The sequence below is a fragment of the Oryctolagus cuniculus genome, chromosome 3 (genome assembly GCF_964237555.1).
Source record: "Oryctolagus cuniculus chromosome 3, mOryCun1.1, whole genome shotgun sequence".
Taxonomy (NCBI): domain Eukaryota; kingdom Metazoa; phylum Chordata; class Mammalia; order Lagomorpha; family Leporidae; genus Oryctolagus; species Oryctolagus cuniculus.
In genome coordinates this window covers 15,436,363-15,455,116 of record NC_091434.1, presented here as the reverse complement: position 1 = coordinate 15,455,116, position 18,754 = coordinate 15,436,363, and the positions used below count along the sequence as shown (strand labels likewise).

Here is an 18,754-nt window from a genome sequence, read left to right as displayed (position 1 = left end):
CTCACGGTCTCGTCTTTTACAACAACAATAAAAACTCCCTAAATCAGGTTCAAAACCGCTCTAGGACAACAGCATCCACACGCCGAGGGCATCATGGAAAATTCACACAACAGTCTTTAATGGGAAAGTAAGGCAGGTGTCTAAATCCTCAAACATACTCTTATCTACTATGAGACTTTCAGGCATTTCCTCTTAGCCTCTATAAATTGGGGTCAATGCTACTTACTGAAGATGGAAAGATTAACTAGTTAATCCTTATAAATCTCTTTGAAATTGAAAAGTGCTAAAAATACATAACTTAAATTAGTAACCAGAGATTTTGCCTTATCTGTCTTCAGAAGGTAATATTTCCCAGTGTTAGAAGCTCAGTAGAAAGTTTTCCTTTGGAAAGAAATAAGGACAGAATTCAAGAAAACCTTTAATATTAACAACACAAGAGGTAAAGAAAACCAAAGAGAAACATTTTATTCCTGAGATGATGTCACTGAGAATCAGAAGGGAGGCTTTGCTGAGCCCTGTTAATTAATAAGAAGTGAACACCTACTGGGCATACAGCCTTGAACTGCTCTTAGTCACTCTTAGCTTAATGAAAGATTCATTGACTTTTTTAGTGAATTAAATTTTGGTTAATGACAAAGACAGAACTTCTAATGGTGTACCAGGATAGGGTGGAAAATGAATGATAGGGAAATAGGAACTCATTCTGATTCTCCCCATGCCTCAGCTGGGCTTAGCATTGGTGAAGGTCATCCAAATTCTCTTGAGAAGCAGCTTTCTTTGAAACACCTGGTTGAAATTTGGTCCGCTAGATTGAGACAAAATTCAACCACAATTCACATCAAAGTTGCCTTCATCTAGGAAAACACAATGGTTCAAATCACGGTTCAAAAATGAAGAAGAGAAGGCAGGTGACGGGAGAGGTCAGAATTCAGGTAACTCTTCAGGCTCTTGCAAAAAGGCCAAGTCTGTAGGCTATTTTAAGTCAACAACAGGAGTCACTGTACACTTACTCCTCATGTAGGATCTCTGTCCTTAATGTGTTGTCCAATGTGAAGTAATGCTATAACTAGTACTGAAACAGTATTTTACACTTTATGTTCTGTGTGGGTGCAAACTGATGAAATCTTTACTTCATATATACTAAATTGATCTTCTGTATATAAAGAGAATTGAAAATGAATCTTGATGTGAATGGAAGGGGAGAGGGAGCGGGAGAGGGGAGAGTTGCGGGTGGCAGGGAAGTTATGGGGGGGGAAAAGCCATTGTAATCCATTAACTGTACTTTGGAAATTGTATTTACTAAATAAAAGTTAAAAAAAAAAAAACACCACTCCTAGGTCTGGGTTTGTATGCAAGTTGGAAAGCAGCAGCCAAGAAGAGAAGCTGAGGAGTCCAGGTATAGAAACAGCTAGACAAGAAGTTTAGAAGGAAAGCAAAACTGAAATCCCAGGTAAATCTATACTGGTGAATGTTGAAAGAAGCAGGGGCCAGCATTGTGGCAGAGCAGGTAAAGCCTCCACCTGCAACACTGCATCCCATATGGGTGCCAGTTTGTGTCCTGACTGCTTCACTTCTGATCCAGCTCTCTGCTAGTGGCCTGGGAAAAGCAGCAAAAGATGGCTTAAGTGTTTAGGCCCCTGCACCCTTGTGGGAGACCTCAAAGAAGCTCTCCCGGCTCCTAGCTTCAATTTGCGGCCATCTGAATAGTGAACCAGCAGACAGTTTTTCTCTCTCTCTCTCTCTCTGGGTGTGTGTGTGTCTGTCTGTCTGTCTCTCTCTCTCTCTCTCATGCACTCGCTGTCTGTAACTCTGACTTTCAAAATAAATCTCTTTCAAAAAAAGAATAAGAAACAAAGAAAGTTGAAAGAAGCAGAGGCACTTTAGTCTCAACAGCCAGAGGCAGGCTGGGAGAGAAGGATGAAGGAAACACTGCTCTTTTGCACTGAAGGGTCCTAGAACACAACAGATCCTAACCACAGGCAGAACAGGTTGTCAGAAGAGACCAGTTCTTGTCCATGAGAAGCCCAATGAAGACAGTCACCAACAAACTGAAGAGTCACCTGGTACAGGGAGAGTCAGCAGATACACAGGATGCTGGGGAGAGAAGGAAGGTATTTAGAGGAAGGGAAGGGAAGGGAAGGGAGCTCAGAGGCAGAAACCAGAAAGAGGTCTTCAGAAACATAGGACAAGAATCAGCAAGAATCAATGGCATGGCAAAATGAAGAGAAGCAAACAAAGTGTTAGGATCAGCAAGGAACCAGGGCTGCAGAGAGGTAAAGGCAGTGACGACCCAAGAGGGGTCACTGGTATTGACCAGTAGGGAGGACCCTACAGTAACTAGGACTTCCTCAGAGTGGCAGAGATGAGAGCCACACGGTACCCTGTTGCACAGGAAAGGGGTTTTGAGCACTGCGCCAGCTGATACGGTGCATATTTGTCAGTAAATGCAGAACAATTACTAGATAGCAATGTGCAGGGAAAGGATTTAGGGGGTTGGTTTATTTGGCGTTGTTTCCTCATATTTAAATAATATTAATAAATACTTATAGCTTATGAGAAAGGAAATTTAAAAAAGCAGAGACATGACAAAAACGATTAAGAATATGGGACAAAATATTAAGGCAGGCTTCACAAACTCTAGCTCAGCAACAGGTCTCTCATGTCCATGGCCTTGTAGATAAAGACACACTTGCCTCTGGGAGGCTTTGGGTCTTTAATTTATTAAGAATTACGGGTCGGGAGAAAAGCCTTGTTTTCTGATCCTAGGTGGACTCATGTGATCCTCAGTACTGATGTGATTTGAATTTTAGACTTGAGGGAGAGAAGGAATGTGATGAGAGAAAGATCTGAAATAAGAGCTAGGATGCTGCCTGTGTCTAATTCCAAAAGAAAAGAACAACACTTACATTTCCAAAATATTTGTCCAGCAACTCCACATAACGATGCACAATCTCTAGTGTCAACAGCTCATTGTCTTGATTTTCCACTGCACAGCAAAAATATAAACTAGCATACCTTAAAAAGGAAAAAAAGAAAGCAAAAAAAAAATGATCTATTAAACAATCTAAAGATGGTTTTTCACAATGAATATGCAAAGTCCTCCCCAGTGGCTATCCCTATCATGAAGAATGAAACCATCATTCAACATATCCAATACCCTCCACAACTATGAAACAGAATCTATAAATATGTTCTGGTGACTGGATTATTTCTGCTAATGATGTGAAAATCTCCCAAAAAAGATTTTACCTAAAGAGCTATGATCAGGCCAGCGCCGCGGCTCACTAGGCTAATCCTCCGCCTTGTGGCATCGGCACACCGCGTTCTAGTTCCAGTCGGGGCGCCGGATTCTGTCCCGGTTGCCCCTCTTCCAGGTCAGCTCTCTCCTGTGGCCAGGGAGTGCAGTGGAGGATGGCCCAAGTGTTTGGGCCCTGCACCCCATGGGAGACCAGGATAAGTACCTGGCTCCTGCCATCAGATCAGCACGGTGTGCCGGCCGCAGCGCACTGGACGCAGCGGACACTGGAGGGTGAACCAATGGCAAAGGAAGACCTTTCTCTCTCTCTCTCTCTCTCTCTCTCTCACTGTCCACTCTCCTATGATCAGGGGACAGAATCTTTTGGCCCATGTGTGTGTTCTCTGTGGATACTGGATGCAGTGTGATGTTGGATGCAGGGCCAAGTGGGCTGTGTTCTGGTCCTGATTTAGGCATCAATTGCTTGGGACTTCCTTGGCAAAATGACCTCTCAGGCCTGGTTCCTCATCTATAAATTTAGGTCCCTCTCTAGGCTGGTCTTGCCATTAGCAAGCAGGTACAGTAAAAAGGTAGATAGGTTTTAAAGTTTGAAAGAAGTGGATTTGAATCCTGGCCCTACTAACTACCACTCAATTACTATGGCTGGGGACTAACTGCTTAAACTGTGTCCTCACTTTACCCACCTGCAAATCTGAGCAATAAGTATTATAAAGAGCTGCTTTGAACAAAGCCACACATCTCTCTGCCATACGAAACTGCATTTTTCCACAGTATTTGTTACTAACTGAAAATACCTTATTTGCTTACTTAGAAAATGAGTCCACTCCATGACAACAGGAATATTAGGTATGTTTTTCACCCCTGTATCCTCAGCCATTAGAATAATGCCAGGGACACAACAGGAGTTCATGAAATATTTCCTTTCCTGAATAGTGCATACCTGTACTGTCAATGTGTACTTTAAGTACTACTAAGTAATATCAAGTAGTTTAAGAACCCATAGAGGGAGGAAGGGAATATCATTATAGTCTTAGAATTCTCTCTACAAACTACACAGAATCTGTTAAAAACTAAAAAGCTATAAATAAATAAACAAGTTTAGCTCTTATACTAGAGCAAAGGAAAAAGAAAAATGAACCCATGTTGGCTCAACAGGTCTTGCCGTAATTGAAAGTCTTTTTCTGACTTCAAAGCCTGTACATTTTTTACGACACCTGTTTGCCATAGCAAGACCTTACCAGAAAGGAATCTCAATTAACACATGAGGAAACTGAGGCTGAGTGGTCATTTTGACGATGAGGTCCCAGGTAACCGATGCCTTAGTCTCTGCTCGTACAGATATCCAGGCCGTCTTCAGAGATTTCAGCAAACAGTGCGATTGGAATTGCAATCTAAATCATTCGGACTAGAACAAACCAATGCAATAATGGGAAACTCCGTTCTCATAAAGTTACTCACACCTTTTATAGACAAGTTTTAGTTCCTTCCAGTCAATAAAACTGCTTGTCCTGTGACCACGAGAAAGAATGATCTGGACAATTTCCCGCGTGATCTTTTTCCGCTCCTTGTCGGGGAGAGTGGTATACCATTTCTGCAGCCGTAATTTCCCTTGTCGACTGAAGAGCAATATGAAATGTATCTAGAACACACAAAGGACAGGGGAAACCTGAGCTCGATCAATCCAATCATTCTTCACAGATACTGAAATCCAGCGGCTGGGGTAAGAAGGGGTAAGTTCCAAACAGATGAGAAACCACTTACAGCGTGAGGACTACACCATCTGACCAGTGGTATTTAGCACAGGAGAACAAGCAATGTGTACATCATAAGGATGGTCTATTTGTATTATAGGGGAAAGACACATTTTTTTGTTTTTATTTCCTTTAAGGTTGTAAACCCATTACAGGGATAAAAATACATCAAGAAAACAGTAACATCCCTTTGAGAAAACATTAAATTCTTCCTTAACAAGCCAAAACAGTTTTTAAAAAGTTAAGAATGATGGAAGGATTTCAGTCAGCAATTACATTCCAATTCCATGATGATATAGAAATAAAGGAGGGGCCAGCGATGTGGGGCAGCAGGTTAAAGCCCAGGCCTACAGCGCCAGCAAGTACTTGAGTTTCTGCCACCCATGTAGGAGACCCAAATAGAGTTCCTGGCTCCTAGCTTTGGCCTGGCCCAGCCCTGCAGCCAAATGGAGAATGGAGAATGCAGAAGAAGGATATCATTGTCTTCTCTCTCATCCCCTCCCCTCCCATCCCTTCCCCTCTCCCCCTCTTCTCATCTCTTTCTCTCTCTTCCCCTTCTGTCTGTCTCTGTCTCTTTCCCTGCCTTTCAAACAAACAAATAAATAAATCTTTTTAAAATAGAAAGTAATAAGGGGGCCATATTCTAAGTCTTAAGTATAAACTCCTTACTCTGAGGATTACCTAGCTGAGATCCTTAGAATCAACCACTTCAAGTTACAATTGTCTTTGGCACCACAAGAGATTTTTGAGAGGTGAGAAGGTGTGGGCTACAGGAGGAAGCAACCTGATTTTATTTTCAAGTAAGGTTTAAAATGTGCATTTGAAAAGAAGGTTCATATTTTAATAAATTTTAAATGAAAGGAAGATACTGTAACATCTAGAGATTTACTTCAGTACCTGAGAAGTATGGTAAATTTGATTTTCACAAAGTATCAGATGGTCTGAACTTTATTTTGAGAGCTTTGATTTTCTCTACTCACAATATTAAAAGATCGGGTTTAGGATCATAACTATATTTGGATTTTTTAAAAAAGTAAAATAGGGGCTGGCATTATAGCATAGCAGGTAAATCGACCTCCTGTAATGCCAGCATCCCATATGGTGTCAGTTCAAGTCCTGGCTAATGCACTTCTGATCTGGCTCCCTACTAATGTGCCTGGGAAAGCAGTAAAGAATGGCCCAAGTACTTTGGGCCCCTGCCACACACATGGGAGACCTGGTTGAAGCTCCTGGCTCCTAGCTTCAGCCTGCCCCAGCCCTGGCTGTGGCAGCCATTTGAGGAATGGACTAGCAGATGGGAGATCTCTCTGTCTATAACTCAGTCTTTCAAATAAATAAGTAAATGCTTTTTTGCAGTTATTTGGATAATGGAGGGATATGTGAGTAGTCTTCAAGAAGTTCATGGAAAACAGGCATTTTCATTTGATTCCATTTTCCATGAATATTTTAAAGTATTCTTGTATAATGGTAACCAATACTGAATTTAAAAAAAAAAAAAAACTTTTTACAAATAAAATCTTCAACTCTGGTGGAGAGGTTGGTTCTGAATGTTGCGGCTAAGCCATAGGAAATTATCAGGTGGCAATATCTGAGGGCACACCAACCCCAGGATCCTTACTCAGCGCTATTTCTGCCCCCAGCGACACAATTTGAGGTCTTAACAGTTCATCTTTTATCTTAGAAAGGGAACATCTGGCTTCAGAATCAGCACTTAAGGCATGTGGATCCAGCTAAAAAGCCCATGAGAGTATTTCAGGCATGGAAAGACAAGACACTCTGGAAAAAAAAAAAAATGACCTAAATGAAAGATCTCTGTGAGTGAGATCCCAGTGGAAAGAACAGGCCAAAGAAGGAAGTACCTTTCTCTGAAGGGAAGAGAGAACTTCCAATCTGACTATGACCTTGTCTAAATATGATCAGAGTCAGTGAACTCAAAAGGCTTCCATAGCCTTGGCAACTCATGACAAGAGCCTGGGGTGAATACTGATGCCATAAACAAGAGTGTCAATGTGTTAAGTCAACAACAGGAGTCACTGTGCACTTACTCCTCATGTAGGATCTCTGTCCTTAATGTGCTATACATTGTGATTTAATGCTATAACCAGTACTCAAACAGTATTTTTCACTTTGTGTTTCTATGTGGGTGCAAACTGTTGAAATCTTTACTTAATATATGCTAAACTGATCTTCTGTATATAAAGAGAATTGAAAATGAATCTTGATGTGAATGGAAGGGGAGAGGGAGTGGGAAAGGGGAGAGTTGCGGGTGGGAGGGAAGTTATGGGAGGGGAAGCCATTGTAATCCATAAGCTGTACTTTGGAAATTTATATTCATTAAATAAAAGTTAAAAAAAAAGGACAAGTGATACAAGAAATAAATCTTTAAAAGAAACTAAAAATAAAAAAAAAAAAGAAAGGGAACATCTGGTTCAAGAAGGATGTGAGAACCAAGACATCACAGAAACCAAGTTAAAAAGCCCTGCCCAACCAGCAGCCTTAAGAAAAATCATTCTCAGTCTAGTTTTAAATATCTCCATAGAATGCAGCATTCCTTAAATGCCCATTTCACTGTCAGTGCTGGTTTAAAATAATTCAATAATGGGACACAATTACTACTTTCTAAGAGTCACATTTATTTTGTTTCTAAAAAGAGGTCATCATAAAAGTGACATTCTACAAGTGCAAAACTGAGTGATTTCAGGAACACAAAACCTTAAGACCCTGAGAATAAGGCTCAGTTTTGGATCACTGCCATTAGACAAGACTACTAAATCCAATGCTCAGTGAATGTTCGATTACTACCAGAGAAATGAAATCCACACATTTGATGTTTACTGTGCATTTCCAGTCAGAATTGTTTTTCTTCTCAACTAACTTACATCTCTTCTGCTACAACTTAAACCAGTTTTCCCTGTTTATCCACAGTGTATATAAAAGGAGAAAAATTACTATCCTTTAAATAACAGCTTCTAATGTGTGATGAGTTAGCTATTAAGTCCTCCCAAGACTCTTCCTTGCAGAGGAAAATCCCTGGTTCTATGTTGTCCCCTTATTTGTTCCATTTTTAGATTTCATAACCATCATTGTTGAGAGTCTTGCGAGATTTCTCCGTAGGTTAAGTGTTACTTTAAATTCAGGGTACCCAAATTGATGCTCAAAGCTCCATGGGAAGGCTGGAACTACTCAGCTCATCTATGCTGCAAATTTATCTCAGGATCAGGTGCCTGCCATCCTAACATGAGTCAACAATGTCAAACAGTGAACAATGAACAATTTTTCATTCTAACAATGAATTCAAAGATGAAGGATGAGCAGGAACATAATACACCCTGTATAAGCTCATATTAAATATAAAAATGCATTCCAAGTTCAAAAGGAGCAACAAATAAATTCATTTATCCAATAATTGCATTGCATAAGACAGTGTTGAAAGAGTCTTTTTGAGTTCTGCTGTGCTGGAGAACTTGTGTTTTGGCATCTGTGACCTCCCCTGATTTGACAGTGCAGCTTGAGTGAACTGGCAGAATGAGCTACAATGATTCAGAAGAGCCCATCACTCACAACAATTAATTTTACCCAATTTATCAGCTTAGTCTTTCAGGGCAGACTTAAATAAGACGTTTCAAGAGGTTAGTCAAATAATGCTCTTGATTAGCATTAACTTGAGTAGGAAAAGAGGCAATCAGAAGATTTTTTTGAATAGTTTCCAAGAGTCACCTTAACTTAAAATTAATATCATGGCTGGCACTGTGAAACAGTGGGTTAAAGCTCTGGCCTGCAGTGCTGGCATCCTATGTGGGCACTGGTTGAGTCCTGGCTACTCCACTTCCAATCCAGCTCCCTGCTAATGCATGTGGGAGGGCAGCAGAGGATGGCCCAAGTGCTTGGGCAGTTGCACCCACGTGGGACACCCCGAAGAAGCTCCTAGCTCCTGGCTTCAGATTGGCTCAAGTTTGGCCATTGCAGCCATTTGGGGAGTGAACCAGCAGATGGAAGACCTCTTTCTTGGTCTCTACATCTTTCTGTAACTCTTTCAAATAAATGGCTGAAACAGCCAGAGCTGAGCTGATATGAAGTCAGAAGCTATGAGTTTCTTCCGGGTCTCCCACAGGGCTGCATGGACGCAAGGACTTGGGCCATCTTCCACTGCTTTACCAGGCCTTAGCAGAGAGCTAAGGCCCACATGGATGTCAGCACTGCAGGCAGCAGCTTTACCCACTACACCACAGCACCTGCCCCCAGCAATAACTTTAAATCCTGCAAAGTGTGCTGAACAGGGTTGGACTTCTTACATTTGGGCCAAATGCTTTGGTCCCAGGTGTGCATCAGATTCTATCAATGCCTCTCATCCCACCTCAGAAGCAGTCACTGGGTTCATTGTCACCTGGAAGGGCCTAATTCAGTCACAGATGATCCCTCAAATCAAACATGCACCAAACATTCCGTCCTTAAAGCATCCACCAGAGAAATCCCAAGTGGGCATAGCCTCAATCAGTCACACATCTGTGAAGCATGTCCAGGGGACACTTTTAGGCCTTTGAGGGAAGTGCAAGACAGGCTAATACCACTGGGTTTGCACTGGCAACTGTCCAGTGTTAGCATCTTCCTTCTAGTACAAGGTGCAGAGTGAAGGCTTCTGATGGCGGAACTTGTTCCTAGTATGTGCAGTTCCTTCTGCTCCCTGCCTGGACCAATGAAATGGATGCACAACCAGGATTCAAGAAGAGAGGCATCCAGGAACCTTTTCCAGTCCCCAACACTGTCTCATTATGAGTATCACTTTCTCAGGGTTCACATGGATCTCAGAATCCGAGTCCCAAATATAAATACACAGAATATGTTCCTTTCCTCCAGTTCCATCAACCAGATAGGCCCCTCCAGGTATGGTCCAGACCACATGATAGTTTATTTCAATGGCATAATTTCTGTGATCCTTACCTCCCCAGTCTCATTTCCAACCTCTGCAGTGCTTTTGCAATTCCTTACCCAAAAACAAACTCTTATCTTCGTTTCTAAAAGGAGGCAATGAGCATTCCTGAGAAAAACTGTAGAGGAATTTACACCTTGCTAGTACCATCAGTGCACAATGGCCAAGCTCAGCTTACCTGGACACTTGCATAGATTTCCAAGCATTGTTCCCTTCTTTTCCCCTCAGGGTTATTCCACCCATGACCACCGTTGCCCCTCATATTCCCTATCTCCATCCTCACTCTCTGATTCTGACATTCTGGGGATATCCCCAGAATTTCTCCCACACCTGTGCACACAAACCTGGTGCACACAAACACCCACCCCTCAAGATGCTGGGGAACCAAAATCGTATGCTTTGGCTTTCAACTCTCATCTACTTCTTCAGGACTATACCTTCATCATTCCCACGCTGCCAATCTGTGACCCCACTCCCAAGGCATCCATGCACATGCTGAACAACCCTAAGTTTTGCTCACTTTAGAAAAATAGTGTTCTGGGGCTGATGCTTGGTACAACTGTTAACCTGCTCTTGAGACATATGCTACATATCATATGCTGTTGTGACCATTTGGGGAGTGAACCAGCAGATAGAAGATTCTCTCTCTCTCTCTCTCTCTCTCTCTTTCCCTTCTTTCCTCCTTCCTTCCTTCCCTCCCTCCCTCCCTCCCTTTCACTGTTGCACTGCCTTTCAAATAAGTAAATAAATACTTCTTAAAAAGCACTTGGCAAAATTCAACACTCACTCATGATAAAAATTCTCAGTGGCCTAGCTGTTAATATACCATTTGGGACACCCACATCCCAAATAAGAATGTCTGGATTTGAGTCCCAGTTCCATCCGCCCCCTGCATTCCAGCTTCCTGATAATGTGCACCCCATGAAGCAGAAGGTGATGGTTCAAGTAGTTGGGTCCCTATCACCAACATGGGTGACCTGGCTTCTGGCTTCAGCTTGTCCCAGCCCTGGCTGTTGCAGGCATTTGGTGAGTGAACCAGTGAATAGAACATCTCTGTGTCTGGTTGTCTTACAAATAAATTTTACATAAATAAATAAATAAATAAATAAGCAAATAAACAATAGCCTTCTCTAGAACTCTAACTTTCCTGAAAGTGATTCAGCTATGTTAAGAGTCCTAAAATGTCTATTCCTTAGACTTGGTAGGTCTATTTGTTTAATCTATCTTAGAGGTAAGTGTTTGGCCCAGTGGTCTCATATCTCATATTAGAATGCCTGGGTTCAAGTCTCAGTTCTGTTCCCAATTCCAGTTTCCTGCTAATGTCTGCTCTGGGAAGCAACAGATGATGAGTAGTTGGATCCCTACCACCCACATGGAAGACCTGGATTGAGTTTCCTCCTAATTCCTGGCTTCAGCCTGGCTCAGGCCCAGCCATTATGAGCATTTGCAGAATGAACTAGCAGATGGGAGCTCCTTCTTTCTCTCTCAAATAAAAATAAATAAAATATATATTTAAAATGTACCTTAAAAATGCAGATAAATATTTAGGCAGTCAATGTCCATGGCAATATTTTTAATATTTATTTTATTTATAAGGCAGAGTTATGGGAAGGGGAGAGACAGAGAAAGAGAAAGAGGAGAGATCTTTCATCTGTTGGTTCACTCCCCAAGAAGCCACAACAGGCAGAGCTGGCTCAGGCTAAAGCTTGGAGCCAAGAACACCATCCAGGTCTCCCATGTGGGTGGCAGGAGCCCAAGTACTTGGGCCATGTTCTGCTGCTTTCCCAGGCACATTAGCAGGGAGCTGGATTGGAAGTAGAGCAGCTAGGACTTAAATCAGTATCCATATTGGATCTCAGGTGCTGGCTTAATCCACTGAGCCACAATGCTGGCCCCTCAAAGCAGTTCTTTACAGTATTACATGAAAACAAACAAAAAACTGGAAAATGCCTAAATATTCAATAATAAATACATTTTAAGTAATATTTAAGTAATATTTCAACAGAGTTCCTCAGATATAATATTAAGTTAATATATGTATATATAATTGTGTGTACAGTATTATATAACAATGTAAAATCATACTTGCAAAGGAATTACATGAAGAAAATACCTTAATTTTTAATAGCAGGCATCTTGGAATAGAGGAATTATAAATGTTACTTTCTTCTTTATTCTTACCTGGATTTTACAAAGTTTATACGTATGATTCTATAATCAGAAAAAATGCTTAACACAAAGGATATGAATGAGTTCAATAAAAATCAGTCAGCTTTCTATCTGAAGACCTAATACTAAGTAAATGCCAAACTTCTTTCAATAAAACTACACCTCAAAGAGACAGCACACTGTCCAGGAAACCCTAGAGTATGACAAAAAGGTCATGATTTTGCCAGCCAGTTGTTGTCGAGGGGTGTCCTGCATGTTAAGAAGAGGCAGAGCACAGGCGCTTTTTAAGGCAATGAAAATACCCTGTAAGATAATAGTGGGCATAGGTCATTATAAAGTTGTGCAAACCGATAGAAAGTCCAACACCAGGTGTGAAGCCTAATGTACACCATGGACTGTGGGTGATAGTGATGATTTAGTGTAGGTTCATCAGTTCTAGCAAGTGCAGCACTCTTGTAGGGAACAGTATAAGGGGCAAGGCTATGAACATGCAGAGAAGGGGATATACGGGCTGTCTTGGTACCTTCTGCTCAATTTTGCTGTGAACTTAAAACTGCTTTTAAAAAATAAAAATAAAGCCTTAAAACTAAAAGGGTATGAACTACGCAAAAAGACAAAATGTCTCCTAGCCAGCTGAGATGCCAGCCTGCTATGCTGACAACAAAACAGGTAGGTTAGGCATACACAGAAATGATCGTCATTGACTTAAACAGGGGGAGCCATGGTATTTTTCTCTAGTTTCAAAGCAATTAAGTGACAAAAGTAAGAGGGCAAGGAAGCACACCCGATGGTTTAGGTTTTATTTACACTAACTGGAGCATTGTTTTTGCAACACCAGGCTGCAATCCAGCAGACTGTAAAACAAACAATGGGTCACAATCAACCTATTTTTAATGAAACAGAGCAGAACAGAACAGCATATTTAGAGCAATCACATATATTAAGGTTAGTATTATTCCAAGATGTTTGTTTCAACTGCATATCTTTTACTGGGTAGTCGTTTAAAGTACATTTCTCGCTGTTACAGGAGGAGGAGGAGGAAGGGAAGAAGGAAGATGACAAGGACAGCAACTCTGGGCCCAGTGACAAAGTCATTCATGAGGTCAAACAAGCAGAACCAAGGCTGGCCAGTAAAGAAATGTTAACAGAAAATCAGCTTTTTACTTAGTGTTAATATTTAAACACTCAAGGAATGTTGTTTACCAGGAAGAATACTCGTATATATAATTTTTTCCAAGTATTAGAAATAATTGGGTGGGACTCTGGGTGTGTCAAACCACTGCATTTTAAACAAAAAGCTGACCTTCAAGAAGGGCAGTATAAGATTAGACAGCTAAGAATACTTATGAAAAATAGAAAGTTGTCTCCTTCTCCTTTTAAACAGGAGTGAACTCAAATTTCTTTCTCTTAATGCCAACAAACCAAATGAAGAATTAAAATCTCCCAAAGCCATGGGTGTCAGTTTGAAACCCTGCACTTGGCAGTCAATCCTCCTCCCCCATTTCAAGATTAACCAAAGATGATCTCAGGGGAAACCACCACATTGGCAGCTAAAATAATCGTATTTCCAAGAGACTTCTCAGCACAGATCATTTATTTCCATCAGTATCTACTGAGTTCCTGGTATGTGCACCATAAAACACACAAATATAAGAGTTGGTTCTATGCCTTTAAGGCCTTATAATTGTGAAAGGAACCAAAAGAAACTTCAAGGTCAACATATTGAATTAAGCGCCAGCCTTGATCTCATCTCCCTCTCAAAATACTATTATCATAACAGTAGAATTTTCAAAACTATGTGAAGCCCCAAAGTCAAAGAGAATGGCACCCAAGACAACAGTTGTTAAGAGGTTTCAACCAGTGGCCGGCGCTGTGACATAGCAGGTAGAGCTGCTGCCTTCAGTGCCAGCCTCCCATATGAGCACCGGTTAACGTCCTGGCTGCTCCACTTCTGATCCAGCTCTCTGCTATGGCTTAGAAAAGCAGTAGAAGGTGGCTCAAGTCCTTCGGCCCCTGCACCCATGTGGAAGACCTGGAAGAAGCACCTGGCTCCTGGCTTCAGATCAGCGCAGCTCCGGCCGTGACAGCCATCTGGGGAGTGAACCAGTGGATGAAGACCTCTCTCTCTGTGTAACTCTGACTTTCCAATAAATAATAAATAAATCTTAAAAAAAATAAAGAGGTCTCAACCAATCTTCAAAAGATGGAAGGGAGACAGAAATATAGTGAGTGAGTTAGCAAAGTAGGGAAAGGGAAATAAATTAACTCTCCCCAGAGAATGTCTCAGTGCAATGCTTATGGGTACCATGTCTCTAAAAGAGAATAATGCAATGTTCTGGAGACGAGGAAACCAGCTGAAAATCCACCTCTAGAGTAGTGGCACCTGCCACTTGCAGCATTTTCAGGGGCTTTGGCTAAGTGAGAATGAATGTGCATATGCATACATACAACACAGATACACAGACACACACACACACACACAGTTTCCAACTGCTTTACTCAACGACACAAAAAATTAGCAAAGGTTAAGCTCTAGTGCAACTTTGAGCCCAACTTGCTTTGGCCCCCAGTGCAGCAAGTGGGTGCTTCTGACACTGTCCACAGATATCAAGGCCTCACCTAATCTGAGAAGGTCAAATCTGTGCCATGCCACAGTTCTTACACACTTTTGGCTTTCATTAGCACTCAGAGGACTTCATCTGTGCCTTGTAGAAGAAATATTTATAGATGCCCACAGCCCTCCTGGAATTCAGAGCCTACAAAACCATCTATCTTCAAGCAAGACATCAACATGCTCCTGTGCTCCATCTGTAGCTTTGTTGTACAAAAATAAACCTCTCTCTTCATTTGAGAGACTGAATGACACCAAACAGCAGAAAAAAGACTTCTGCATACTAACGGTGAAGTCAACCAGGCAGGCTGACTGTGCCCTCAGAACTGTCTGTTGCCACAGTAGCACTGCTTCTGATCACTCAGAGGCCAAGGTCACTGCACATTTGAGAACAGACTCTAGACAGACAGAGACAAAAAAAGAACAGGAAAAAAATAAGGCACGGGATACAGTAGGAAAGCTACACAAACACATTTGCATATATACATGCTGACGCACACACATTTACATATACACATTCACATTCAGGCACACACACATAGGTCACTCACATATACACACTCACGTACTTACCCCCACTCTCACACATACACATTTACACACACATGCATACGCACACACTCTCTGAGTAAAAGAGTTCCTCTGACAATAAATACAAAAAAATAGTGGCCTGTTTTTTAAAAAGAGACCAGAAAAAGCTCCTAAAAGGTAAAAAGTGGAGCCAGCGCTGTGGCATATTTCTTAAGAAGCCACTGCAGGGTATACCTCATAAATGCAGGAGTAAATGCAAGAAAGCGTTAGCTACGTCTCTGGGGAAAACAAAAGGTAATGAAAGGAAAGTCCTGAGTGACAGCACGTCAGGCCTGGAAGGCCACCATGGCGGTTGAAGTGGTGAGGCAGGAGCGGAAGCAGATCCGTTGTGAAGGGGAGGGAGGAAGAGAATGCGTCCATCAGTTGATTGTTTATATACGTATATGTATTTATATGTATACATGTATATATGTATAGTTGGGAAAGGTACTGACGGGCTTTCTGAAAGCTATGCTAGTGGATTAAGAACAAGATAATAATAGATTTATAGAAAGCTGGGCAAGTAGAAAAATGAGGAAACCATAAACTCCAGGAAAGAAAAAGAAATAACACAACAGAAGTTATAATCATGGTTCTTAAAACTATTTTTGGAGAAGAAAAAGAGAAGAGAGGAAGTAGGTATGTGCATGAGCACATGTGTGTGTATGTGTGTTTGTGTGCATACGTGTATGCTATACGTTGGCTTGGGGGATGGCGAACCAATCAGTGAAGTATTAAGCCTTTTTACTGTAATGTAAATTTAAAATGTGTTATCTTAAAAACTAGAAAAAGAAAGAAAGGGAAAAGGAAGACGGGTGGGGTGAGGCAGGGAGGAAGAGAATATCATTGTATTTTTAGAATTGTACCTACAAACCACATTGAATCAATTAAAAATAATTAAAATTTAAAAAATTGAGAAAACAAACTGAAGTAATGTTCATTTACCATACAGGAAGTCAGGAGATAAGGCAAAACATGATGAATGGAAGACTATCAGCATAAGCCTATTATTTAGAAATATAGAAGTAAATAGTCAAAGAAAAGGCTGCACTTATTAAAAGTAATTACCTCTGGGTGAAAAACTCGGCCGATATACATATGTTTTGATTTAGATATTCATTGTCAGATGCTTACCAATATCAAGTTAATTAACATCACCATCACTTCACATCATTATCTGTGTGAGAGTCTGAGTATTGAGTATTAAGAATATTGGCATTTTCAAGTAGATAAGGCAGGGGTACTAACTATCCATTAGGTGCGCAGGATCTGTTTGTTCATTGTAACTGAAACTGTGCACACTAAACCAATGTCTCTCCATTTCCCACCCCAGTGCAATTTAGGAGAGGGGACTGACAGAAGTTCCTTGTTGATTCTGTCAGTCACCATAAACTCCCCTCAGCCTTCCCCTCTGGATTGAAGTCTTCTTGCCTCTAAGCTGCTCCTCCTGTCCTGGGGTTCTTAATTCCCTTACCGTGTTGTATGTTTCTTCTTGAACCAGGCCTCACTCCATTGCTAGCTCACAAAAGGGACTCAAATATTGGTGGAACTGTTGAATTTTGAGCAAAGGCAAATAATGACATATTCAGAGCCTGGGCAGAAAACTGCCTTGGGTTGGTGAGCACTGGGTTTCCTGAGTCTTCCTTCAAAAGCTCAGGGTCCTGCTGAGCATCATAACCTTACAACCGCACTTACTTTTCCCCAGAGCGAAGAAACCTGCCTGGAGCTTGCACCTGCCAGATCTCTCGGCAGCTTATTCTGACGCTGACTTCTCTGAGCTGAACAGAATCTGCAAAACCAAGAGGTCAGCTGCTCTCTTCTTTCTGCTAGATCAATTATAAAAATAATCACTGATAAAAATGGCACACATGACAGGTCTGAGCACGCACTCCTTCATGATTCGAGTTTATATTTGCTTGCGAAGATAAACCTTTTAACAGTGATCCTGATTTTCTTCCTCTACACCCACTCTGAGAGCCACAAGACTATCCTTGCAGTGGGCTGGGCCCTAACAGAGGGGTTTTTCTGAAGGGAGGGCTACTGTTTTTTTTTTTTTTTTAAGATGTATTTAATTATTTGAAAGGCAGAGTCACAGAGAGAGGGAGAGACAGAGAGAGAAGATCTTCCATCTGCTGATTCACTCCACAAATGGCTACAATAGCCAGAGCTGGGCCAGGGCAAAGCCAGGAGTATCGAGAAGATGTTTATACTATGCTGGTAAAGAAGCAGTAGCCCATGGGGCTGGTACTGAGGCACAGTAGGTAAAGCTAATGCTTGTAGTGCTGACATCCCTGTGGGTTCAAGTTCTGGCTGCTCCACTTTCATTCCACCTCCCTGCTGATGGCCTGGAAAGGCAATGGAATATGACCCAAGTACTTGGACTCCTGTACCTACATGGGAGACCCTGAAGAAGCTCCTGACTCCTGGATTTGGTCTGGCCCAGCTCCAGCTGTCATAGCCATTTGGGGAGTGAACCAGAGGATGGAAGATCTGTTTCTCTCTGTGACTTTTCCTCTCTCTGTGTAGCTCTGACATTCAAATAAATCTTAAAAAATAAAAAAACCAAAATAACAACAACCAAAACACCTCCTCAAAGGGCTCCAGCCATATATAGCTCTCCCTAAGCCAAGTTGACTTCTCCCTAAAATAACGCCATTTGGAAAGCCTTCTGTGATCTGTTACAGGTTTTACCAGCATGCTGAGTGGAAAGATGCTTCATCAGATAGAAGTTTCCCAGATGTCACTCACACGCGTTCTTGGGTGGGAGGTTTGCCGACACTCTCTGCACGTCCTCTAGTTAATGGTCCTTCAAAACAAACTTCCTCCATTCCACACATTAACATTTTAGTTCTTCTAAGCTGGTTACCAGTTAACTCAATTGCTGTTTTAGATCTGATCATTTTCACTAAACCAGGCCACATTTTGGTGGGGCAAGGGGTAGGGAGTGTAGAGCAGCTTGGCTAAGTGGGAAGACTTGGGTAATGGGTCGTTTGAGAGCTTGCATTTGAATCCTAGCGCTATCACTTGTGAGCTAAGAGGACTTGGAAAAGTTACCTGATCTTTCTGGCCCTCAGTCTCATCTCAAAAATCAGGATGACAACAGTCACAATGTCAGCGATGTCGGGAGGATGAAGAGATATTACACACATCAACTCTGCATCAGGCACAGAATAAGCACTCCACAAATGCTTGCTGTCATCAGGAAGTCAGCCTTGTGCCTTGTCTCTGCCATCCCCCGTCTCATCAATCACCTACCCATGTGCAGAGAAGGAGCTTACCCCAGAAGCAGCCCAAGCTCCCTTTCTTCTCACTGTTGACCAGCAGTGTTCTTATCAGGTTATATATTTAGTCTCCAACTTCCTTGTAAAGGGTTTGACTTTAAGGTTCCCATTTTGTTCAGGTATATGTGTGTTTTCTTCCTGCGTCTTTTTCTATAATTGAATAAAAGCAGCTATTTGTTTAACTTTTAA

General features: G+C 41.6%; 1 protein-coding gene across 4 annotated transcripts in view; it reads right to left on the bottom strand.

Moving 5' to 3' along the window:
* AP1S3 (adaptor related protein complex 1 subunit sigma 3) overlaps nucleotides 1-18,754 on the bottom strand; it is a 69,585-nt gene that overhangs the window by 12,862 nt on the left and 37,969 nt on the right. For all 4 annotated transcript variants that reach the window (XM_070071502.1, XM_070071503.1, XM_051849127.2 and 1 more), the window contains exons 2-3: nucleotides 4,717-4,895; nucleotides 2,907-3,015 (exon numbers count right to left, since the gene is read on the bottom strand). In XM_070071502.1, the coding sequence (XP_069927603.1) occupies nucleotides 2,907-3,015; nucleotides 4,717-4,895 (288 nt within the window). The remainder of the gene's footprint in view (nucleotides 1-2,906; nucleotides 3,016-4,716; nucleotides 4,896-18,754) is intronic.